This window comes from Calliphora vicina, chromosome 4, assembly GCF_958450345.1.
Source record: "Calliphora vicina chromosome 4, idCalVici1.1, whole genome shotgun sequence".
Taxonomy (NCBI): Eukaryota; Metazoa; Arthropoda; class Insecta; order Diptera; family Calliphoridae; genus Calliphora; species Calliphora vicina.
Window position 1 is genome coordinate 30,310,267 of NC_088783.1, and position 27,142 is coordinate 30,337,408.

General features: G+C 31.7%; 1 protein-coding gene across 1 annotated transcript in view; it reads right to left on the reverse strand.

Moving 5' to 3' along the window:
- Positions 1 to 358: 358 nt before the first annotated feature.
- Positions 359 to 27,142, reverse strand: part of LOC135958324 (GTPase-activating Rap/Ran-GAP domain-like protein 3) — a 134,596-nt gene continuing 107,812 nt past the window's right edge. Inside the window, exons 8-16 of the mRNA XM_065509227.1 lie at positions 23,731 to 23,829; positions 22,991 to 23,094; positions 19,204 to 19,333; positions 18,978 to 19,087; positions 12,379 to 12,531; positions 4,221 to 4,533; positions 3,568 to 4,051; positions 3,354 to 3,499; positions 359 to 1,792 (exon numbers count right to left, since the gene is read on the reverse strand). Of these exons, the coding sequence (XP_065365299.1) occupies positions 807 to 1,792; positions 3,354 to 3,499; positions 3,568 to 4,051; positions 4,221 to 4,533; positions 12,379 to 12,531; positions 18,978 to 19,087; positions 19,204 to 19,333; positions 22,991 to 23,094; positions 23,731 to 23,829 (2,525 nt within the window). The 3' untranslated portion in view covers positions 359 to 806. The remainder of the gene's footprint in view (positions 1,793 to 3,353; positions 3,500 to 3,567; positions 4,052 to 4,220; positions 4,534 to 12,378; positions 12,532 to 18,977; positions 19,088 to 19,203; positions 19,334 to 22,990; positions 23,095 to 23,730; positions 23,830 to 27,142) is intronic.

A 27,142-nucleotide genomic window follows, 5' to 3' on the forward strand; every position in this document is an offset into this window, starting at 1 on the left:
AAGTATGAAATTAGTAACGTGTATCATGTTGTCGTACTAACGAAGTATGAAAATCAAAAATTTTTGATTTTTGTTATATTTTTATTTCTTGTCATTTTTTTCAAAGGAAATAGTACGATTTGTAGTAACGTCTATCACAAAATCGTACTTCAACTCATACTACGATTAGTACGAAAAATAGTATCGTGTATACCCAGCATAATATTAAGTTAAAAGTCTTAAAATATTATTGTAAGCTTAACTTAAATGACTGGAAATTATAAAATTTAAACAAAAATTATTTGGAAATTATTAAGATTAGTAAGATATAGTGAAGTTAAATTCAGTTTGCTTAAGTTAATTCTTTGAAATTTTTTTGGTGGTTTCTTTTAAGTTCTCACAAAATCATTAATACCAATTCAATATTAATTAATTGAATGACTTTTTTCACACATGATTTTTCTTGTTTAAAAAATAATGTTTTTACAATTTTAGTATTTATGTATGCACTTTGAATTGCATACAATTGTAGTTGTTTAGATTTGAAACCGTCTAACAAATATTTATGTATCTTTTAAGCAATTGCTATTATTTGGTATCAAAATAAAAATCTTTGTTTTTTGTTTGTATTGCTGCCAGTTACAACATCCTGCGGTCTCCTAAACATATTAACGTTGTAACATTAACATTTCAAAACGTCTTTCATCCTCTTCATTGAATTTATTGTCATCATAGTCATATAGATCTATGGACTTTCGTTTCTCCATAAATTCCAAAGTCGGCGGTATGTGAGTTTGCAATTTATCACTTGACTCCTGCACCATTTGTCATTCTGGCATATCATTGGCAGCCGCCAATGGCAATTGTACATCAACGGATTTTTGTCGGCATTTCATATTTAATGCATATTGCTCACGTAAGAAGTTTTGCGTTTTCGCTGCCGTGGCATTAAAGGATTGCATGTGAAAATGGGAGTGGGCTCCCGCCAGTTTGGCCAATGGTATGCGATAAACCCTTAATGGTTTCAAACGATCTGGTGAGGAGGAGTAGTTATCAGAACCTTGACTGCCATTGGAGAAAAGACTGCGATATTTGGAGTTACGTTTTGTGGGTGACATGGGCGAATGTTGTTGTTGTTGATTTGTGGCTTTTGTTGTATTGTTGTTGTTGTTAGAATTACGCGGAGAGTTGGGAGGCACACCTGCATATTGAGGATCTATTATAGAGTTACCACGTAAAGCATTAAATTTATTCTCAGAATGATAGGAGTCTCCGCAAGAATTACTCTTGGCTATTAAAGGTTTCTCCTCTAAATTACTTGTCTTTTGCAGAGATCTGGCTCTTTGTATTGATGGAACCTGAGCACCTATTGCATTAGGTATCTCAAGTAAATTATTCATTTCATGTTCCGGATTTAAAGGCAAATCTTTGACACTCGTTGAACTTAGTATATCACTGGTATCACGTGCTAATTCTTCATTGGACGAACATTCGCTTGGTGTTGTTACTAGCCTTCTTTCCGGAGTTTGTTCATTTATATGTAAGCCCTTGATATTGAGATCTTTTGACATAAATTCTGGTGCTGTTGTTACAAAGAAAATGTCACGTTTAGAGGTGATTAATTGAAGTTCTGGCATAATGGCTGTGTGTACTAGATTGCCATTTACCAGCAAACGTATTTCCATTGAATCGGAGGTGAAACCCAGTATATAAGGGAAAGCACAGACCACAGATGTTGGTGAAGTATTCCAATGAAAATCAAATTCATTGCGAGATTCTTCGCGATCGTTGAGCTTCTGGAAATGGCAAGTATCTGAAATGAAATAGAATAAATTTAGTAATCAAAAATACAAGACTGCTCTCTACTAATAACAATAGTAATAATTATGGATTAACCAATGATCTATCTATTGAAAAGTATAAGTAAATTTTGATATTTCAAATCATCAATGAAAGTGGGACTCCAAATAAATAAAACCCCTTAAAGTAATTTCTTTTTGAAATATAAAACTTTATACAGTCTCCGTAACGTTTTCCTATAAACTCGTTTTAAAGGGTGATTCATTTAGAGGTTATTTCCATTTGTTTTTTTTTTACCGATCACACCTGACTGGTGTAATTTTATTTTTTTCTTGGATCAACACTTAGGGCATGACCCCTACTCATGCAAAGCATTGTGTTAGAACTAGGACAATTGGTTATGGGAGGGAGGATTTGTGGACATTTCATTTGAATTTTCCTATACTGAACGTGACAGGTATAGTTAAGTAAAATTCAGTTTATTTATGTTAATTCTTTGAAATTTTTTGGTGGTTTCTTTTAAGTTCTCACAAAATCATTAATACCAATTCAATAGTAATCAACTAAAATAATCTCTTTTTGAAATATAAAACTTTATACAGTCTCCGTAACGTTTTCTTATAAACTCGTTTTAAAGGGTGATTCATTTAGAGGTTCTTTCCATTTCTTTTTTTACCGATCGCACCTGACTAGTGTCATTTTATTTTTTATTTTTTTTTTCATGGACCAGCACTTAGGGGATGACCCCTACTCATGCAAAGCATTGTGTTGGAACTAGGACAATAGGTTATGGGAGGGAGGATTTGTGGACATTTCATTTGAATTTTCCTATACTGAAAGTGACAGGAAAGACTTCAGGAGGAAGCTTATTCCACATGCAGACAGTACGGCTAAATAAAGAATTTTCCCTGTAATGTGTTGTGCGATCCACTGTCCAGTCGACAACGAATTGATGTGCTCTTGCCGAAGAACGTGTGTTGCGTAAAAAACTATGGGTTTCGGGAACAAGTTCCCTAATTTCAGCAGAGAACCTACCATTGTAGTATCGGTAGAACAGAGAAACACAACCCACATTGTGTCGATGTGAGTCAATAGAGCTGGATACCCTACTGTCACCGATAAACACTTTCGAATTCTCCTTGTACGCGGTCGAGTAACTTCAAAAATGAACTAAGCACCGGTCCACACATGAGAGTTGTATTCCATTTCAGGTCGGATATAAGTGGTGTAAATAGTAAGGAGATCAGAAGGAGTGAAGTATTTCTTACACCGTTTTAGAAAACTAAGGTATTCATCATGGATCAGCTGATTTTGCTTTCCGAGCTTGTTAGCATGCCGACTATATCACAGTTCTGGAATTTTTCTTTAGTGTTATATGAAAAAATTTATTGAAAGTCGAACTTTTCGTATGCAACACCTACAGCGTAGTCGCGGTCAATATTTGAATAAAATTATCTTAAAAAGGTAAATGTCGGAGACAGTTCTTTTGGAAATCTTAATAAAGATTTAAAAAAAATGTAAATGAATCACCCTATATTTCCCACTTTTCAAAGTTTTGATACTACTCTACTTACGATTATAACACAACAGCAATTCAGTTTCCAAACCATCACACAGCTCTACAGCAGCCGTTAGTTGGGTTTGATTTCGTTTGGCCGCTTCAACTTCATGTAAACGGGTGGCTACTCCACTTTGATCACAGACAATTTCATAATGGTACCTTTAAAAATAACCAAAATATATTCAAACTTAATAAGTATTACAAAAATTATAGCAATAGCCACTCACTTATAACCCACACATATTAAGCCACCATTCTTGGTATTCGTGGGTCCCTCGAGAGGCGTAACAATCGTGGGTGTATCACTTAAAGTAATCTCTTTTTGAAATATAAAACCTTCCACAGTCTCCGTATCATTTTCCGGACACCAAGAAGCCCAGGCGGCTGTATGTTTCCACTGGAATAACTGTAACTTACGGCCAACGGCAACAACCAATCTCAAGTGGCCTCCACTTATGTGTGAAGAGGAGTATAGATTACAACCCCTGGTCTTCTCAATGCGACGATCTTTGACCTCTGAACGTGAACGACATTTCAATGTTTCCTCTGTAAATCGACCATGAAATTCTCTCAGACGGAAAACATGAACTCGATGGGCATCACGATTTGTAGCAGAACCACCACGTATTAAAACTAAACCATGTTCCTCTAAAACACTCAGCTGTCGCACGTGCAACGTTTTATCGAAAACCAACTGTAAAGATTGATCCTCTGTTTGGCCCAGCAATGATAAGCATAATTAAATTGAGGCAAGGAAATATAAAGGAAAATAAATGAATTACTTTCATTGTTTTTGTTCTAGACGATTAATTTTAATGGTTTTTGCAAAAAATTTTCATTTGTTAGATGTGTTTGAGTGTATTTACATTTACTTGCTTACCTTTCATCAAAAATGTACCATCATCGGTGGCTATAAATAAACACTCATCATTGGTACCGAACGAATCACCTGCCAATGAGCCACGATGTGGAAATGTCGGATAGAAACAATGTGGCTCCCAGGGGGGTTTTTTGAATATTGTACAAGGGCTGGCTGATGCAATGCTAGTGGGGGCATCACCTCGTACAATGGCCTCCAATTTAAGTGCTTGGCCTATACGTACGAATTCAATTTGTCTTGCGTCCTCCTTAAGTTTAGATGTTCTTGGCACGTCATACAGTACTTCAGAGAAAGCGCGTCTATTTAGCATGTTCTACAAGTATATGTGGATTTTGAAAAGAATTACATTAGTATGGGAGTACGTGTGTTTGTGTATGTTAAAGTTAATGTGTATGTTGTCAGTTTTTTGAGTGTTTAAGAGAGAGTGAGTGAGTGTTTGTTTGAGGGCATGTCAATGTGTGTCAGTATTTTGTATAGTAAAAGTGTTTAAGAACATGATTTGTGTGTAGATGTGTATGAATGTAAGTATGTATGTTGATATGTCAAAGGATAAACAATAGAACACAAACAACCAAAGAAGAGAAAGAGTAAAGAAAACATACGTTGTTTAGTTTTGAATTTGACTTAAGTTTCATTAAAAAAAGATATTCTTCGATGTGTAGAACATGAGTAGTATTGTATGTTTCTAATGTCTATAAGAATATTTTCTAGATAGAGATACGAGGTGAGGCTTCTTAAAACATTCGTGTCAGACAAGCACAATTTTGTTTGTCTCTAGTAAGTGGTAGCGAGGTACACTTTGGCAAATGTAGTAGTGCCATGTGAATGTCCTTATAATTAAACTTTTAATGAGATATTTGTAAAAGATTTTCAATTGTTTTCATTTTCGCAAATAAAATAAAAACAGCAGACTACAAACATATCTTAGGCATTCATTTGTTGGCCTTGCATCAAGTATACGTTACATTGATTTAAACAGCTTTGTTAAATTTATTCAATGTTTTTTCTATATTTTGTAGCAAAATTTGTTCATTCAATCGGAAATACACCCACTTTTATTAACAGCATGAAAAACATTAAGATAAATGTGTCAAAAAGGAACAAAGAAATCTGTATTAAATTTTTGTTTAAAAAAGTTTAAAATTAAACTTTGTTTAACTTAGGGTTTCTTGTTGGCCAAGCAAAAAGTTTTGTAAAACTTTTATTATTTTCACGTCTCTTTTTTTAAAACGTGTTCAAATTGTTAAGGTTGTAAAAAGAAATTTCTGATGAGTTTTTCCATTGCCCATTCTCTTGATGTGGCTACTTGACTTTTGCATTCATTTGTTCAAATATTAGTAGGACAAAACTACGTATCATGTCATCAGTATACCTTAGTATGTTGGTATAAATATATCGCATGTAAGTAGACATTAATTTCACTACTACTAATGGCGTTTTCTTTTCTGACACAAAATGTTGCCAACATATTTTGTACCACTTATTAAAGATTCCCATACCCTCATAATGTTTTACATTTTTAACGATCACAATTAAACAACAACCATTACCATTTTGCAATTATCTTTTATGTGTCTTCTAAATATTGTAAAACTATACATTTTGCTGTTTAAAAAGTGCTGCATTTCTAATCCTTTCATAAAATTGAGGGTGAAACGTATAGCATATCTTCGGGGTTTTAGGGCAACATTATTTGAAAAAAAAACGTTATCCCTTACGAAACTAAATTTTTTTAGAAAAGAACACAGAAAAAGGTATAAGTTCGTGAAGCTCGCTTGGTAATTGAAAACAGCTTTTTAAAATCAATTCAATACTCATAAATGACTTAGTATTTACGCGATATATATTTTTTATTGATTAATGCATCATGATATCCTAGAGCTCCATCCATAACTTTTTAACATATTCCCTATATCGAACTTCAGTGGACCAAGAACAAAGTCGGCTGTGCCTATACGATATCTAACATGGTCCGGAAATAAATTGCATTTCTTCATGAGATGAAGAAACACAATAAATTTCGGATTTATTGGCCGCTACATCATGTTTATGAATGGAAATTTCAATGCATTGAGTGTGCCTAATGATTAATTCAACATGAATTATATGGGACTTCTTTAACTACCACAGATAGTCCACCGCTATGTTCTCATCTTGGTATGGGGTTCTGAAAATGAATGCAAGTAATAAATGTTGCAACTTGAAGACTAATTAATGATGGGAAATTTTGAATAGAAGATTTTAAGAACGTTTTATCGAAATATTTTAAAAATTGTGACCAAAATTTCGTGTACATTTCATTAAATATATGAGTATTATTGGGTGTAGGACTTAAAAATTATTGGCCATTGTTAGCTATGACCTTTTCCCTTCTTTCTGGCAACAAATAAGTTCCGAGAAGTGATGCCAGGACATTTTTTCAGAAATCCCAACACTAATGAAAAAAAATTCCTTTTTTCCCTACACCCACTTTTTATTTTCCCTACATTTTTCCCTACACTACTTTTTTAAATTTTGAACAGTTGGGTTGTGTTCAACAAATCAAAGGCTTAAGAGGATTTTGAAATTGGCAACGGTATTGTTTTTTCCGGGACTTGTTTGTCAAAAATATAATCCATTGCTCGTGTTTTTCTTTTTGAAAGATATTTTTGGTGCATTTGGGTATTAGCACGTTTCCTTAGATTTGATTTACCGCAATTTAATATTTTGCCACAAGCCTTGCATCTGCATTTAAAGTCGTCATCTCAACCAACTTGAGCTGTATTTCTTTGCTTTGTTTTCATCATTATTAATTTACATTATTAATATCGACCTGCAAAAATGCACAAAAACCAAACAAGTGTTTACTTCAAAAGAAAATTTATTGTAGAAACTACTCTAGCAGTTGTCAAAAATTATCAGCGCCGCTAGTTCTTTAAGGAAATGTCAAATAGCGTAAAAAGAGGAATCACTATATACTTTGAACGCGGTGATGATATTAAAGATGCCACATTATTATTTACATCATATTATATCAGATTTACGAATTTCTTATGATACACTTAAACAAATTTTATATTTTTTAATTTTATAATTGGAAAATATATAGTTTTAAATTGCCATTGTAAAAAATCCCCTTTTTCCTACATGCGAATTTTTTGGAAAAAAATCGGTACAAGGGAACGCTCATATTTTGAGGCCAAAAATGAATCAAGCCAATTTCGGATACTCTGTTCTGAAGTAAAGCGTATCCCAGAGACAGCATTCTGCATCAATTGAAACAAATAGAAGTTGGACGGAGCACGATTTGGACTATAAAGCGTGTGAGCCAAAACTGCCCAACCACTTTTTAATAGGTATTGCAACATGTGGCCGATCATTGTCATGATAGAATGTTACGGTTTCATGTTTGGCCGCATATTCTGGGCATATTTCGGTCAATGATCGCTTCAAATGAATCAGATGCGTTCGGTACAGGTGCACTGTGATAGTCTGGCCAGATTTCAGGACCCGTTTACTCCAACCAAATACTGAGAATTACCTTAGCGCTATGGATATTTGGCTTCGGTGTCGATACGGCACTCTATCGATTGCAAAAACAATGCTTAAGTCTGATAGGAAATATTGAAATTTGCAGTAGCTGCCAATCTTGAAATTTTGAGTTGTACCACCATAGTGCGTAAAGTGATTGAAGTTGATGTGATTGAAACTTGATGTTTTACATATTATTTTGTTAAGCTCGCTAGTTCAGTTTGTTTTAATTAAAAGTTTAATGGAGCTTGAACTTAATAACAAGGCAAGAGTTTTGTTCTTAACTTTTTTTTAAGTTATATGTCACGCCTCAGATTAGTGTGTTGTTTATCTTACAATAAGTTTTTGAAAATTATCTAAAGTTCATAGAAAGTTGATGTTGTATGTCTAGATTTACAATGCAAATGCCTAAATTATTATTTTAAGATGATTATTTTGAAGGCTATATATTTTTTCTACAAGTATCTATTTAGAAACATAAAATGATAACATTGTTTTAATATATAAAGACAATATAAGAAAAAAAGAAAGCATTCAATAACTTTTACTTGATATTTTAAAACCGATTTCGTGAAATTTAATTTTGAGTTGTTTGTTCATGAATTCCATTTTTTTCCACTTTTAACGTCTACTAAAATCAGGGCAAAAACACAGGATATGATAATTTCCATGGTCAAGAACGCGACAAAATAAAAAAGTATTAACAATTGTTCTTGTTTTCCATGGCAATATGTGAAAAAATGGAACTCGTTTTCAACTGCATCTAGAAAAATTTTTAAAACGTTCTTATTTCTATAGTGCGTTTGTGCTGATATTTGTAACTCTATGAATAATGGAAATTCACAATAAATCATATATTTCGACAAATTGGTTTGGTCTGTGGAACATTAATAATCTGTTCGAACAATGTTACCAATAATTTAAGTAGTATTAATGTAATATGTGATGCTGGAGTTTTTCTTCCTATATTTGTAAAATAAAGCTTGTTATGGAAGTTATTAACAAAATAAACCTAAAAGTTTAAATAGGCTAGATTGTACTCTGAAAAATTGCTACCAACATACATTAATTGAATTGTAATGACACATTTACCTTCAAGCTTACCATCTACTTTGCCTTTATCATTCTGAAATATGTATTGCTTCTCAAGTAAATAATATTATTTTCCTTATTTTCACATTGTGGCTTCTCATTTCCTTAAATTGCAAGGTAAACAATGTGATTTAATTTAAATTCTATTTTTGGAATTTATCAAAACAATTTGTAATTTAATGAAATTTCCGGTTTCCTTTCATAATAACCCTCGTACTAACTGGAATAGCTGTATAAACAAGCAGGCATTACTTACTTACAGATATCTACATACATGACGTACTTACTACAATACTCATCTACATACTTAAGGAATTCAATTAATTTCTGTGGTTTATTTTGTATACAATTTTATATATTTAATCTAGATATACAAACGTACTCATACATTTTTATTGTACATATGTATGTACATCGAGACGGAACACTAGTGCACCAAACATTCTTGGAGTACTCGAAAAATATATATTTATTTTTATAAACATATACTTGGCAGCAAACATAGTGTGATAAATGATATTTGAAACAATAATAAGATAAATTAGAGTTTTTAGTTAAAGAGTCAATTTGAGTATTTTACAGATTTACATCGTATTTTTAATACATGAATCGCAACACATTTCCCTATGCCCCATAGAAGGGCGAATTCAGATGAAATATTACTTGAATATTCATAATTGTCTTATAATAACACAGTGATACAAAATCGAACTTTCCGAATCGGAATGAGATGAAACCAAAAACAAATGAAATTTGACGTTTTCCATAACACAACCATCAAGGCTTTTTTTAGTTTAGTGCTACATATTTTTTAACACGCATTTGAATTTGGGAGTGCCGTTATTCCCAAAAAAGTTTTGAAAAATCCCTAACATTTTTTAACTATAATATCCATACGAGGGTAAGGGTTATCGGAACCCTTTGTAAAACAATTTCATTATGCAATTTGAGAATTTTTTAAATAAATTTGAATTTTACTTACAAAAATAAGAGTTTTTTTTTGATGGACCTGTTCACTTTGGTATAATTTTATTTTATTTCAAATATTTAATGTAAAGTTAGCTTTTCAAAAAGTATAAATTCCTTATACATCTTCTTAGAAATATTTTAGATAACTTAAGTAGAAAAAAATAGTTTTTTTCAAAAAAAAATCTTTTTTTTAAATTTAAAGTTATATGCAGAACTTTGGACTAAGTCAAGCTTTTTAAACAATTATTTTTTTATTTCCCACATGCATTTGTTGTTAGTCCAATAAAGGAAGATCGGGAAATATTTGGATCCGCTGTTATCAAAAAACTGGGTACCGTGAAATAGCTCCCAAATGAAATAAATCCCAATGAAATAATTCCCAGCAAAAATGAAATAATTCCCAAACTTGAAAAATTAAATAACTGTCAAGGGGTGAAATGAAATTACTCCCAATAATCGGCGGTTTCATAATTTTAAAAATATTAGTCCCAAAATAGCGAAATAACTCCCAATGAAATAAATCCCAATAGAAATGAAATAATTCCCAATACGAAGCAATTTATTAGTGTAATCTAACTCCCAATGAAATAAAGAACTACAAAAGTGAAATCATTCTTCGCTTACCAAACATTTTTAGCATTGAGGGCCTATGGCGTAGCGCAAAGTTTTCCTCCTATGGGGTGTATCAAAAACTGGCTTCGCATAGAAATATTTTTGGCATTTCTCCTCTAGGGTGTATCAAAAACTGGCTTCGCTCAGAAAAGTTTTTTGCATTGACGGCCTTCGGCTGGCCACTAAAGTTTTCTGCTCTGTGATATATCAAAAACTGGCTTCGCTCAGAAAAGATTTCTTTCATTGCAGAAAGGTTTTAAAATATTTCAGAAAGCCGAATTTCTTTTCGCACCAGATTAAGATATCGTTATGACCTGACAAAGGCCGATAATGTAAAAAGAATCTTTACTGAGCGAAGCCAGTTTTTTATACACCCCAGAGGAGAAAACCTTTGCTCCCGGCCAAAGGCCGGCAATGCAAAACAAATTTTCTGAGCAAAGCCAGTTTTTAATATTTTGCTTTTGCAAGGAGAACCTAAAAAAAATTAAATAACTCCCTATACAGTGAAACAACTCCTAATTCTCATAATAAAATGAAATAAAACCCAACAAAAATTTCATTGGGAGTTGTTTCAGTTGGCAGTTATTGCATTATGAAATAACTCCCAGCTAAAAATTATGAAATAACTCCCTATGCTTTAGGAGTTGTTTCATAATGAAATAATTCCCAAGTTGTATGAAAAATTTGTTGGGTGTTATTTCATTTTTTCGTGGGGAGTTATTTCATCACGGTACCAAAAACTGGAGTAGAAAATTTAAAATTTATTTTTCAAATGCGAATATCTCCTAAGCTATAAGAGACAATTTATAACTATGACGAGATTCTATATATGTAATCGTTTTAAAAATTGAACATACCCGAGGTGTTCTAATTTGGGGACCCCTGGAACCGCCCCTTGTGGGCCAATGAGGTCCATATTCAAAACACTTTCTCATTGCGCATATGAAATTTCATACAAATCGGACTAATTGTTTAGAAGTTACAGATTTTTTTCCCTATTTTTATAGCCTTCACCTTCGTGAGAAGGGTATATATATAAGTTTGTAATTTCCACAATATAATTTTCCGGCCTTATAAAGTGGATATAGTTACCTTTTAGGTAACTTTATCTGCTGGGTGTTTTACACCGTAGATATCTATTTGTTGAAATTACGGGCATTAATATTAAAAAAAAAAACAAACAAAAATTTTAAAAAAACAATTCGAAAATATTTTTTTTCCATAAAATGAAAAAACGACTTCTGTTTACATAAAAATATTTAAAATTTTTATTTTGAAGTATAATTTGGTGAAGGGTATATAAGATTCGGCATAGTCGAATATAGCTCTCTTACATGTTTTCTATATCACTATAAAGCACCATCTAGAGTTTTAGGAAAAAATAAATATTAAAAAACCAAGCACAGGTTCGATACCTGGAAGAGAACGAAAAATTTTCATCATGGTTTTGGAGTTTTAAAAATTAACCCCCTCTAAACAATCCATCCAAGAAGCCCCTGACCACCTCTCCCCCTGGAAAAGGTCAGGCAGAAAGCCAGCCCCTGGGAAAAAGATTTATTCTTGTAGACAGCGTTACAAAATCACCTTCAAATGCGTGTAAAAAAAATCTAGCACTAAACTTAAAAAAGTCTTGAGGGGTTTCTTATGGGTTTTTAACTTTTATTTGCTTTTGGTTTCATCCTATTCCGATTTTGATTGAAATTCGTTAACCATATTATCAGTTTCTCTGTATAGTAAAATTTAATACTTTTTCTTTTTGCATAAGCGAGATTTATGTAAGCTTAGGTATGTACGAGTATAAGTATATAATACCCATAATCAGTGTAAGTTTATTAAGAATATAAGTGTTTTCGGTTTTTTGTATTCCTGAGTTTACTTTCTATTTTATATTTTTTTTTTTGGTTGCCAAACAACCACTAATCATGAATGTGTTACCAATATTTTACCATCTCTCTCCTTTATGCTTGGTACTTACCAATTTACTATCACCAATATAGTCCTCATGTAAATCCTTTATCAACATTTCAAGGGTGCGCTCACGTTTTTGTGAGAATATTGGTGTTTGGAATGTTGCCTTTTCAGCATTAATTAATTTTACCAGTAAAAATTCACGAAACAAATTAACATCCTGAAATAAATAAATAAAATGGCGGAAGGTTAAAGATAAATTAAAATAGAGTTTATATTTTTAAGTGGTATACATTTAACAAGCGAAAAGGTGTTCAAAAGTAAGTTGTTCGTTAACATGAAGAATATAAATTTGAAAGGAATTTAATGACATTTTTCGTTGCCAGATAAGGATTTAACATGTTACTGTGTTGCTAGAGTTAGTGTGATGTGGGTGGCAAAAAGTTTACTTTGTAATTGTTGCTGGTGTTAAAGGTTTTACTTTGTTAGTGAAAAATCAAAAAACAAGGTATAGGATAGGTAAGCCGGACTGTATAATACACTAGAGCAGTAGAAAGGGTTACTGTTTATACTTAGGACTTTGTTACAGGCCTAATTATTTGTATGTGTTTGGTATTTCAAGCAAACTATTGTTGTACATGTTTTCTGTAACCATTTCAACATGTTTACAAGTTTTTTAACAATATTATAGTCACAGTAATTATTTATATGATTGTGGTAATCATAATATTGTCATGTTTAGACTAACATGATTGTCGTAATCATATATATGATTGTAGTTAATAAATATATGTTTATGGTAATCATGGTCATGATGAATCATTATATTATAATATTTTGTTCACAGATTCAAATATCAAATAAGCCGAGAACAACATAACATGGTATATCCTTCATATTAATCTAAACTTTACCTTATTATGGTTACCACAATCATATAAATAATTACAGTGATCATACTATGGTTAAAAAACTTGTAAAATTTTTTAAATGGTTACTGTAAACATCTACAACTATATTTTTTCTTAGCGTGTGCAAATACTAAATCTTAATGATGGTAGGGTGCCGTTCTAATCTCATTTTAATTATTTAAAAATTATTTATTTTAATTTACACGCGATTTTTTAATTATTTACTGAAAATCACTCTTAATTCATTTCTAAATACATATTGTTTGGATATGATGTGGAAGTGAAGTGATTGCTTTAAAATTTTTAATTGTAATTTGTTTGTTTAAAAAAACAAAGGAAATGTATTTAATTTTCAATTTAGAATTTATAATGAAATTTGATGTTTAGCATAGTGTTTTGTTAAGCTCGCTAGTTGAGGATGTTTTAAGTGAAAGTGTTTACACGACACTTAATGACAAGGCAAGAGTTTTGTTCTTAACATTTTATTATAAGTTATATGTCACGCCTCAGATTAGTGTGTTGTTTATCTTACAATAAGTTTTTGAAAATTATGGAAAGTTCATAGAAAGTTGATGTTGTATGTCTAGATTTACAATCCAAATGCCTAAATTATTATTTTAAGATAATTATTTTGAAGGTTATATATTTTTTCTACAAGCATTTGGAAACATGAACTGATAGCTTTGTTTTGTATATAAAGACAATACAAGAAAAAACAAGTAAGAAAGTTTTGTCGGTCAAGTCCGACCATATTATACCCTACACTAAGTAAATGAGCAAAAACATTTTTCTTTTAAAATATCAATAATTTATATTCGTGAGTGATTTTCGCAAGTAGGCCTTATATGGAGCTATGACCAATTATGGACCGATCACCATGAAATTAGATCGTGTGATTTATGTCTCTACGAAAGTTATTTATGTTGAATTTTGTGTGTATACCAACATTTTTAAGAGATTTATACACGTTAAAGTGATTTTCGGAAGCGGGTCTATATGGGAGCTATGACTAATTATTTACCGATCATAATAAAATTTTGTGACATGAATTTTGTATATAGAAAACTTATTTGGAGCGGAATTTGGAGATACATATATAAATTGGAGATACATATATAAATTAAACATTTATGACCGATAAAGTCCAATTTCGAGAGGACATTTGTATGGGGGCTAGGTGAAATAATGAACCGATTTCATCCAGTTTCAATAGGCTTCGTCCCTGGGCCGAAAAAATAAAATGTACCAAATTTTATCGAAATATTTTCAAAATTGCGACCTGTACTTTGCGCACAAAATTTACATGGACAGACGGACGGACGGACATCGTTTAATCGACTCAGAAAGTGATTCTAAGTCGGTGGGTGTTAGACTAATATTTTTGGGCGTTACAAACGTCTGCACAAATGCATAATACCCTCCCCACTATGGTGGTGTAGGGTATAAAGAGCGGCATTTCAGTTACTTCCATTTCATTATTTTAAAACAGATTTCATGATGTTTAATTTTAAGATTTTCAAAGATTTTGGTCTATTTCAACAAAAAAATTAAATTTATGATGTTCAATTTTAGCATGAATTTCATCTTTCAAAGATTTTGCTCTTTTTCAACACGTTTGCTAAAATTAGGATAAAAATACTGCATATGAGTATTTACATGGTAAAGAACGCGACAAAGTAAAAAAATAACATTAAATTTAATTTTAAAATTTTTTGTTTATAAATGCCATCTTTCAACGATTTTTTTCCACTTCAACACATCTACTAAAATCTGAACAAAAATACTGCATATGAGCATTTACATCGCGACAAAATATAAAAAATATTAAGATTTTTTTCAAAAGAGTTTCAGCGGAAATATATGTATGTAGTGGAAAATTATTTTTTTTCGTTAAATGTACTTGCAATAAACATGAAATCAAGAACGCGACAATATGGCAACATGTGGATTTCGATCTTAAAGAACTGCTCATCTTTTGAGGTCAAGAACAAATCAATCCAATGTCGGATACTCTGTTCCAAAGTAAAGAGTATTCCAGAGATAGTGTTCTGCCTCGATCGAAACAAATACTGTAGGTAAGGCAAAATTTACCAAGCAAAAATTGTAAACCGAGCTATGTCATGATGTAATATTAGATTTGCATGTCTGGCCTCATATTCTGTGCGTTTTCTGGCAACTCTTGCTTCAAACGACTTAGTTGTGTTCGGTACAGGTTTCCTGTAATGGTTTGGTCTGATTTAAGCAACTTATAATTGGAGGGACCCTTTTGGTCCCTCCAAATGCAGAGCATTACCTTATCCCCATGGATATTTCACTTTGGTAGCGATTCGACTGGGCTTCACATACGATCTCCTACGCTTCGGGTTATCGTAATGTATCCATTTTTCATCACAAGTAATGATTCGGTGCAAAAATTAGTTTCTTATAGCGTTAAAACATCATTTCGAACAAGAAAAATCGTCTTTCAAGGTCTCTCGGCTTCAATTCGTATGGTATCTATACCCTGCTATTGGATAAATCCTGCTGCTCCCAAACGTTTTGAAATTGCTGCTTAAGTAGCTCCCAATGATTTTGCAAGCTTTTGTTGAGTTGGACAACAATCTTCATGGAGTAATGCCTCCAATTCTTGGTCTTCAAATTTTTTTGACTGGCCTGAGCGATATTTGTCATTTAATATTTTTATACCCTACACCCCCATATTGGGGAGGGTATAATGCGTTTGTGCAGATGTTTGTAACGCCCAAAAATATTAGTCTAACACCCACCTTAAAGTATACCGATCGACTTAGAATCTCTTTCTGATGCCCGTAACTTCAACAAATAGATATCTACGGTGTAAAATACCCAGCAGATAAATTTACCTAAAAGGTAACTTGCCATTAATTTCAAATCAATATATACGGGTAAAAATTACCAAGTATTTTTACTCCATAAGTAACTAAGCCCTGATAGATATGAGTCGATTAAACGATGTCCGTCCGTCCGTCCGTCTGCAATTTTGAAGATATTTCGATGAAATTCGGTAAATATTATTTTTTCGGCTCAAGGACCAAGCTGAAATCGGTCCATTATTTTACCTAGCCCTCATACAAATGTCCTCCCGAAATTGGACTTTATCGGTCATAAATGTTTAATTTATATATATATCTCCACAAATTCCGCTCCAAATAAGTTTTATATACACAAAATTCATGTCACCAAATTTTGTTACGATCGGTCCATAATTAGTCATAGCTACCATATAGACCCGCTTCCGAAAATCACTTTAGCGTGCATAAATCGCTTAAAAATATTGGTATACTCACAAAATTCAACATAGTAAACTTTCATATAGACACACGACCTAATTTCATGGTGATCGGTCCATAATTGGACATAGCCCCCATATAAGGCACACTTCCGAAAATCACTCAAAAATATAAATTAATGAAATTTTAAAAGAAAAATGTTTTTGCTCTTTTACTTAGTGTACTTTCTTACTTGTTTTTAAATTTATTAGTGAAAAAAACTATTGACAACAATTTTTTTTGTTAAAAAAAAATTTCGGTTAAAAATATTTTTCCCGAATTTGACCCACTGTAGTTCCAAATTACTATAGACTTAAATACATCGTCGCAATGGACTTTGAAATATCTATCATTAGGTACCCATATTGTCTATATTAATGACTTAGTAATCCAAATATAGATAGAAAACTGGTTGATCTTATATCTCAGCCATTTGTGGGCCGATTTGCTCGATTTTAAATAGCAACCGAGCCGGGAGAATTCATGATATATTGATGTATCAGTCATGGTTGTAAGTTATTTGGGGGCTACGGAAAGTTGATTTCAACATACATACGGACATACGGACATGGCAATATCAGAATAAATATACTCTGTGGGGTCGCAAAGGAAGAATGTAGAAATTACAAACGGAATGACATATACCCTTGCCACTCATAGTGAAGGGTATAATGACAGATATATAGTCTTCAATATGACATACATATAAGTTATTAAAAACAAAATCCGCTTTCAAAAGATACGTCATCAAAATATTTTTTCTTGTTTACATTTTTATAAAGCATTTTAGTAGCAGTATTGGCAATAAACATATGATCAGGAACGCGACAAAAATATAAATCGTTTTTGACTGCGTCTAGAAAAATTAATTTTTAAAACGTTTTTCTTTCTATCGCTTAACTTTATCTTTTTTTGGCGATATTTTTTACAATTTCAATAGCTTTTCTCTCAGCTTCTAATTTTTCCCTAGTTCCACATTGTTTGTTCTCTTATTATTTCTGCAAACACATAAATACAGTTGCTTTTGAAAAAAGATACACTTGCGAAAGCGAACGCGACACATCAAAATAAAATGTTTAGTGTTTATTATATTAAAAAGCTGTTTGCTGTTAAAAAGCTACTAAATTTGGATTTTAATTAAAATTTTAAACCATTTGTTTAGAACGATCGCGAAGTACTGATAACTAACGATGATTTAGGTACAGGAACGCGACATTAGAACATGAAGAAAATCAAATGAAAAACTTGCTACCAATGAGGCTTTGTTTTTAACTTGTTTGTATTAATTTGTTGTTGATAGATTGATTTAATAAGATGTGACCATCATTTCTTGTGTGGAAATGCCCAGAATTTTCTGCAATAAGTATCCCATTTTAAAATATGTTCGTGACAGTTTTCGAACATATATATCTTTATTTTTTATTATTTTTCTATCAAAATTCGATTTCTGAGGAATTATATTCCGGCCTCCAGTGATTTTTCATATTCCACATATTTATTTTGCAGAAAATCTGAAACTAATAACACCTGTATTTACCAGTTGCTCTACAACTATTTTTATTCTGGCGAAAAATTATAATTAACATTCAGCAACATATTGCTTATACCACTCGTAGTCCCCTTCATTTCTAATTAATTGACAAATGCTGCTGCTGTATAAGTATGTATGTGGGGATTGTGCAAGCTCAATGCAATAATGCTACGTTAGTTTAACATCGAATCCCTGATGTTTGTGATTATCGGCAATAACGCTACATCAACAACAACTACAACCACAAATACTATTGTTATTGTAGATTGTTGTTGATTAATTACCCCATGTGGTTTGCCAGACGAAGGATTCGGGGAAATGTAGATTTTAATGAGTTCAAATTGAAAAAAGCTGTTATTGAACAACAAATAACCTTTTTTTATAGATATTTATTTTATATAACAATAAAATTGTAACTATGGTAGAGACCGGCGATAAACTCCTTCTAGTTGTTAACTTATTAACAATAATTACATGATGTAAATAAGTATAAATGTGTAAGTATGACTGTTTGTATTTGCTCGTATGTATATTGGTGTTTTTTTTTAATTCAACACCATAAATAAATTCGTCGTTTAAATTGCTGGTAAATATTTATGTAGTACGAAAAAATATAACGTTTTTTCGTCGTAGAAAGACATTAAAATCAATATTTTTTAATATGAGAATGTGTGTGTGAAAATTTGTGTATATAGTGGGTCAAACCGTAAATTTAAAAACAGTGGGTTGTCGATTAATGCAACTCTGGAAAACATAGTTGCAATGGCCAATTTTAAAACTAAGTTTTAGCAGATTATCACTCCTTTTCTCTCGAAAAATTTATGATATGATAAAAATATTTTTTAATTTTATTGCGATTTACAATTAACGAGTATCTGCTGTATATATTTGTGTGTTTTTAATTTATTGTTTATATTTTTTTCTCTTCTCTACTTACTGTAAATTCTGGTGGGTTTGGTAATGTTGGACCAAATGGTGGCACATTTTCATCACAAAATATGGCCAAACGATAGGTTTGTTCAGTTTTTGTTACCACAGCAAAAATATCTGCAAATATGTAAAATAATACATACATTCATACATATAGATGAATAAATATATGTTAAATGCTTAATTGTTTTTAATTTGAACATAAATGTCAATTGATATCACTCGTGACTTACGTGTAAATTGGCTTTTTATCCATGTGGGATCAAACATTGTTGGCAATACTGTATCAACATTGGCAGATAGACTTTGGTCGATGAAAACAATATTTACTATATCGTTTCCAATGTGACGTTTACGCTCCACCTGGAATGATTATATACACAAGGGGGGAGAATGTGAGTTAAGTGAATGTAATTAGTTTTTTTTATTAAATGTTTATGTGTACTTGAGAACAGCAAATGTACTCAGATATCTGAAGTACTAAAATTAAAGAGTTTTATATCCTACGCAAAATTTTAATATGTATTTCTAACATATTTGATACATTTCTACCATAACCTCAAAAATATATCTAAATTCCTGCATCGAAGCTTGGGTGTTCATTTGCTTGATGTCATAAACATTACATATTCACCGACCGATGAATACGTACATCATTAAAGTTTTTTCTGTTAAGCTTTTTCATCACTTTTGAAGACGATATCGATCGATCAAGTAAATTTTAAACCATTTCAATCACTCTAGAGAGAATTTGATGCGATATTGTCTATGAGAGCTTCTAGATATAGTCTGTCAATTATTCCCATAGATCCGTGAAACTCCAAAGATAGAAGTCTAAATCGGCCAATGAAAGTGATCTTGATGGCCCCTGCTATTCACCAAAATGTGACATTAGGCTACCTGAAATCGCATTCTTCTAAATTTGCATTTTTGCGTGATCTGTAATTGCAGTTGCTCTATTCTGTTGAAATCACTCTAATACTTTATATTGCGACAATAAAACACATTGATCATAGTTTGTATTGCACACAAGTCAAAATAATTGTGTTACCAATGGCGTCCTCGGAAAAATATGGACCAATGACTCCTCCGGTTGGATCACGCAGTGACTTAGAGTTAATGTTAATGAATGATGATTTCTTAGAGCTTCATAAGTTAAACTTTTATTTATTTGTTTAGTTCAGATTAGTTCTGGAAAGTGTATTTTAGACGTGATTGATTCTGTGTTATTTATGTTTAAACATATCAAAACTAAATTATCAAATGCTGTCATTAGCAAAAGTTGTCTATCGATAGGGTGATCATCATATTTGTGCCAAGTTGTACTTAAAGACCCGAAAGAATTAATTTGCACGATCAGTATAAAGTAAATAATTTCTTATATACATACGTTTAAATAAATATTTGGTATAAGTTTACAAGTTATTAGAAGTGGGGGACACCATTATTAGTGACTATTTGGGTTTTTTTTTTAACTTAATTTCAAACGTACTGGCGAAAAGTTTTTGAATTTCTTTGGGATATTCCCTTTAAGCCCTTAAGCCATGCAAATCACCCAAGACAGTACAATACACATTCAGGAGAGAGTTTCTTGTACTTTGTTTGGATATTCACTTTAAGCCCTTTTAGATTCTGTGGCTTGTTCTCAAAAAAAAATTACTTAACACATTCTCAAGAAAGAATTATAGATCATTGAAATGGGGTGATCTTGCCACCAGTGTAAATCTCAAAAACAATGCAATAGATATTAGCAAACTTCGGGCGTTAAGTTCTTAAATATTTTTCGGATATTACCATAAACTCCTTGCAGTGTCTGTGGCTTGATATCATTAAACCTCATTAAACTTAAAAAAATATCAAAAAAGAAGAGTGAAGCGATCAATTCAGGTGATCTTGCCGCTATTAAAAATCTCCAAAACAAAACATTATGCGAAGCGGAAAGTCATTTATCAGAATGTTTAGATCTCGCATTATTTGTTTTGTTTACATTAAAATTAACTTCAAAGTATTTGGCGCAATTGTAAAATATACGGGAAATCTGGTTTCAAATCACCTGGTATTTCAAAATCCAGCCAACGTGGCTTATCATGTTTTTGCACTAAACTCTTACATTTTCTTACAAATTTTGTTTACTTTAATCTTTTTAGTAAACATTTCTAAAACTTATAGCATTGGGTGTATGACTTAAAAGTACGGGATTTAGATGTCGTATATTTTGAACACGGTTTTTGTTTCTATGCTTCGAAAATGTTGAATTTACTTCTTTAATTTGAAAATAAGTGACGCTGAAGCACACCGAAGCTTATGGTGAATATTTTCCATCGGTTTCAACTTGCGAGAGATTTTGACACGAAAGACAAAGATCGCCCAGGAAGATGTCAACAAGTGCTTGCAAAATTATTGGTAGCTACTCAATCAGCATTTTTAAAACGTTTGCAAGCAGCAGGATTCATCCAAAAGCAAACGAATTGAACCTGAGAGATATTGAAAGACAATTTTGGATGTTTGCACCGAATCATTACTTGCCATGAAAAATGGATATGTTACGAATCGACACTAAAGCAAAATATTCATGACGCTAAGGTAATGCTCATGTATTTGGTGGGTTCTATCTATTATGAGCTGCTGGCCAGACCATCACAGGGAACCTGTACCGAACACAACTGAAGCGAGCATTGACCAAAAACGCCCAGAATCTGGTCAGACCATCACAGGAAACCTGTATCGACCACATATTGAAATACCTGTTAAAAACTATTTAGAATAAAGTAGTTGAGAAGTTGTTCCTCACACGCCTTATAGTTCAGGCCTTGCTCCGTCCGACCAATATTTGTTTCGATCAAAGCAAAATGCTCCCTCTAGGATACGCTTCACTTTGGAACAGAGTATCCGATATTGGCATAATTCGTTCTTGGACTCAAAAGATGAGCAGTTCTTTTGGCTCGGTATTCATATGTTGACAGAAAGATGGAAAAAGTTCATAGCTAACAATGGCCAATATTTTGAATAAATTTAGATATATTGTACAAATGTTTCAAATAAAACGAGAAAAATTTTAAAAAATCACACATTTTTAAGTCATACACTCACTATACAGAAAAAAGAATATTTCAATTCAAATACTTGTCACATATTGAACTGGTTTCAATTATTTTATAATTGAATCAAGTATTCATGTGCTTAAAAACAAAATTTTCTGATATTTTCTATTGAATTTTGAGTTTTGAATTTGATCATTTTGATATTTGAATATACAATTTTCGTTATTGGTTGAACTTTAAATACAAAAATTATTCAATAAATAATTTTCGTAATTGAAAAAACAAAAAATAACAAAAATGTGTTTTCAATTACAAAAATTATCTATTTAATAATTTTTGTATTTAAAGTTCAACCAATAACGAAAATTGTATATTCAAATATCAAAATGATCAAATTCAAAACTCAAAATTCAATAGAAAATATCAGAAAATTTTGTTTTTAAGTACATGAATACTGGATTCAATTATAAAATAATTGAAACGAAAATTGTATATTCAAATATCAAAATGATCAAATTCGAAACTCAAAATTCAATAGAAAATATCAGAAAATTTTGTTTTTGTGCACATGAATACTTGATTCAATTACAAAATAATTGAAACCAGTTCAATATGTGAAAAATATTTGAATTGAAACGGTTTAAGAAATAGTTTTTTTCTGTTTACAATAATTACAATGCATAATTGCCTTTTAATTTGTCTGCTTAATATAATTTCACACCATCACATCCCCCTTAATTATTACAGCAGTTGAAAATTAACCCAAATTAAAAATCTTTTTATGATACATATTATATAAACATTCAATTCTGTAACCAACTTCTTAAGTCCTTAAAAAGTAATTAAATTAACATTTTCTGGTCACTCTCAGTCTGTTCATCTTTTGTTTTTTTTTTTATAAAAACAAGAAAAAAAGTGTAATAAAAATGAAACTAAAGTGCAAGTAATGTAAACTTGTAAACTCATGATAATAACTCACCTGTTGTCGATTATCCTTAGAAAAGGGCAAAAGTGTTGAAACATGAAACATAATTTCATGACCCTCATATAAAGTATACACAGAATATTTGCCAGTCATATCACCTGAATAAGAAAAACATACAAAAAAAAAGAAAAAAGGTAAAGATGAGAGAAGAAAACCCAACATCAGCATTAAATGACATTAAACCTCAAAACGTACAAAGTCCAACTAAATACAAAAGATACGAGTACTTAATAACAGAAACAACAATGGAAAATACCACACTTGATATAGAGATTAAATTAATAACATATTTTGTGGCCACACAACAGACAAACAAACATTATTAAATGGCCATCTTGGGACAGAAAAGGACCAACAGTGATACATAGAATTAAACGTACCATACTAACATGGGTTGTAGGTATTTAATAAATTAATTTACAAGAAAACAATTTTATTTTGAGGTGAAAAGGTCTTATTGTTACTTGTTACCAATAACAAATTAATTAAATATAGACCCTATTCTTACATGTTTACTTAATTATGTCACTGACTGTTTAATACGACAATAATACAAAAACTATACACTTAAGTAAATGCCACAGAAAAAGTCCATTTAAAAATTAAGAAAAAAAAGGAAAATGAACAGCAAATAAAGCGAATAGTTTGGGTAAGAATAAAAGAATATAAAAGTAATTTTCATTTCCCTGTCAGTATTTTAGTTTCTTTCATTTGTTTTATTTTTCATAACTTACCTTTTACATCCAAACCACCACGAAAACGATCCCAACCTTTAAGACGCACACGTTCTCCCAAAACATCTAAGAAATCCTCAAAGTCTTGGCTCGCTTCCTCTGCAAATAATAAGAAGAGAATGTTGTTGCTCAAGATGAAAATGTTTTTTTTTATTTTTATTTTTTGTGAAAACTGGCATTAGACTGCATTCATAAATGGTTTTATAACAAAAGAAAGTCATTAACGCAGAACAGACAATATGAAGAGTATGACTGACTACTGGTGGAATAACAAACATAAGAATAATAATAATAATGAAACCATTTGTTGAAAGAAACAACAAATATGAAAAAGATATTTAAGATTGTTTGTAGTTTATTTTGTTTTTTTTTTAAATCTTAATGGACTGTATGGAAGTGTTTGTTAGTGGAAATGGTATTTAAGTTTTACTTTTAAAATGCCACAGAAATTGTCTGCCAACAAATTATTTGTGGTTTATTTTAGTGCATTTTAATAGTTATTAAAGTATATTTATATAAATAAATATTATATTTAAAGATATTTAAATTGAAAATATTACTATTTATCAAATCTTTAAATTCATAATGTCATCTTAAGACATTGATGTTTTACTTAAACTTATCGATATAAATATCAAAGCAATAAATTTAATTTTTACTCCAATATAATAATACTTGCATACTAGGATGGCCCCATTTGTATAAATCCAACCAAGTGTTCATTATTTCCAACTGCCATTAGTTATGTTCAAAATTTGTTCTAGATCAAATTTGATTTTTCTGAAACCAATTTTGCGCTAAATTTAATTTATGGTAACAAGTTGTTTCAATATATCTGTAAAAGTCCTACCAGAGTCAAAAACGTCATGATAGAAGCGTTACTAAATGCCATCAACAAAATATTAGCTTTACTCCAGTTACAAACGATCACTCCAATTCTGGACTCTATTACGCCGGGAGAAAACCATTTTTACGCCCGGAAGATCATATGCAGATCATATTAACACCATCGCACTATAGGTAATTTTACAAAAGTAATTTTTTGCACTTTCAAGAATGCATTTTTTGTTGTGGGCATTGGATAAAGAAAACATTAAATGGAATAACGGCAAGTTTTGTTTTTGTAAAAAATTAACGGCGACCGCTTTGCAAGTGGTTAAAGTCATTTATTGTGAGAAAATTGTTGAATGATGTATATACAGTATAATTTTTAAGCTTATTTAAATAGTTAAAAAATAAATTTAAATTAAATATGGAATACAAAAATATTTTGCGAAAAATAGCGAACTTGCGGCAATTTGGTTGGATGCGCAAAATAAGAGAAGAAGAATGCTGCTGTTTACAATTTTATTGTTGGTGAAATTAAATTCGACAATGTTCTGAATGAGGAATCCGGTTATGTGAAGAAAAAAGTTCGATTTGTTTGTAAGAATATCTCAGTTAGATGGATTTCCGGCCATATTGGATCCGCCATTTTGAATTTGAAAAATTTCACCTCAGATTCAAAATCAGCAATCTTGAATATCCCCACGTAACGATTTTCATGTAAATCAGAAGACTTTTTAAATTTTACGCCGCCTATTGGATCCGCCATTTTGAATTTGAAAAATTTTACCTCAGATTCGAAATCAACAACCTTGAATACTTTCTTATACCGATTTTCATGTAAATCAGAAGACTTTTTAAATTTTACGCCTCCATAGTTTCGGCCACAAAAAATGGGTGAAATTACCTATAGTGCATCGGCATCATAATCGAGCAGTTTCAAGAGTACAATAGTCACTTTGTCGACTTTGCCCTTGACAGGCAAGGTATACAAGACAAAATTGTTGACCTAATCCAAGAGCTATATAATGGGGCTGAATCTAATGAGAGGTTCGATGGAAACGAGAGTCGCTCATTTGAAAAAAAACGAACTTTAGACAAGGTTGCGTTTTATCTCCCACATTATTCCTTATCCTCCTAGATGCGATAATGGAACAAACAAACATCGATGCTCCGCATGGTATACGCTGGAATCGGATGAAATATGCTTGTTTGTCCACTGATTCGATGATAAACAAAAACTCATATGCCTTGATAAGAACGCAAGGAAAGTTGGTCTTAAGATAAACGTAAAAGGACCACGCCAATTATAGAGTCTCTATTACAATAGAAGTAAGCCGGTTTTGGGCCCGGAAGATCATGTGCAGATCACTTGGTACAATATTCACTTGTATAAGTTATATGAGGAGCCGCAGAACAAATGGTACTTTTTTGAAAATTAAAAAAATTTGGGAAATTGATTTTTTCTAGAAGATTTCAACCCAAATATTATATAAAAATACCAAAAAATCAATTTGTAAAAAAATTCGAAAAAGTACCTTTGTTCTGTGCCTCCTCATATATCGACAAGATTGTTAACCCAATGCGCGAGCTACATAATGGCGCTGAATCCAGATTGAAGTTCGATGGAAACGAGAGTCGCTCATTTGAACACAATACAGGTTAGACAAAGTTGCGTTTTATCCATATCCTTCTAGATGGTGTAATGGAACAACCAAATATCGATATTCCTCATGGTTATAAGCGAATGTCTAAACGATATAGATTCGATGATATACTACAAAAACTCATATGCCGCAAGTAAAGTTGGTTTTAAGATAAACGGAAACAAAATAAAACTCATGCGGATTGCCACCATCAACTCAACTTCTCTTTCACTACACGGAACAATAATTCAGGACGTTGAATCATTTTCCTGTTTGGGTAGACGAATTTCGAAGGATGGTGGTTATGGTATGGACATAACGGATAGCTGTGTAAAATCCATCCTACACTACATCTGCACTACATGGAGCCCAACGCAAACCACACTCAGAAAGTTGAAAACATTTCCGAATAATTGTGGCCCATTGGATGACTAATGAACAACTTTTCTACAAAGTTTTCTTGGATTTGCCATATTCTATGAAAGCATGATATGAAATTAGTAGAGAGGCACTCGCCCACCAAACACTTGGGTGAGGATGATAAGAAGAGAAGTCGAAAGCTGCAACAAGTCGTGGATGCTAGTCAAAGCGTTAGTCAATGATCTTTCCAAATGGAGAGAATTTACGGACGACCTATGTTCAACATGAACTTTTATATACTTAAGCGATATGTAGAATATCAATTCATTTATATAAATAAATGTAAAATATTCTAAACAAGGTATTAGGTGAACTTTTTTCAACATCAATTCATCAATTTGCTGCAATAAAACCTCGCTGATAATGGTTCTATATCGCTTACCAGCAACGTTGCCAATGAAGCTTAATTAGTCGTGTATCTTGGAGCATTTTTGCAAATTTGTTTTTGGCATTTTTATTATCATATTATACAAAACAATATTTTTCATCGGTCAGTGGTCAATTCTTCTGGAAAGTCATTG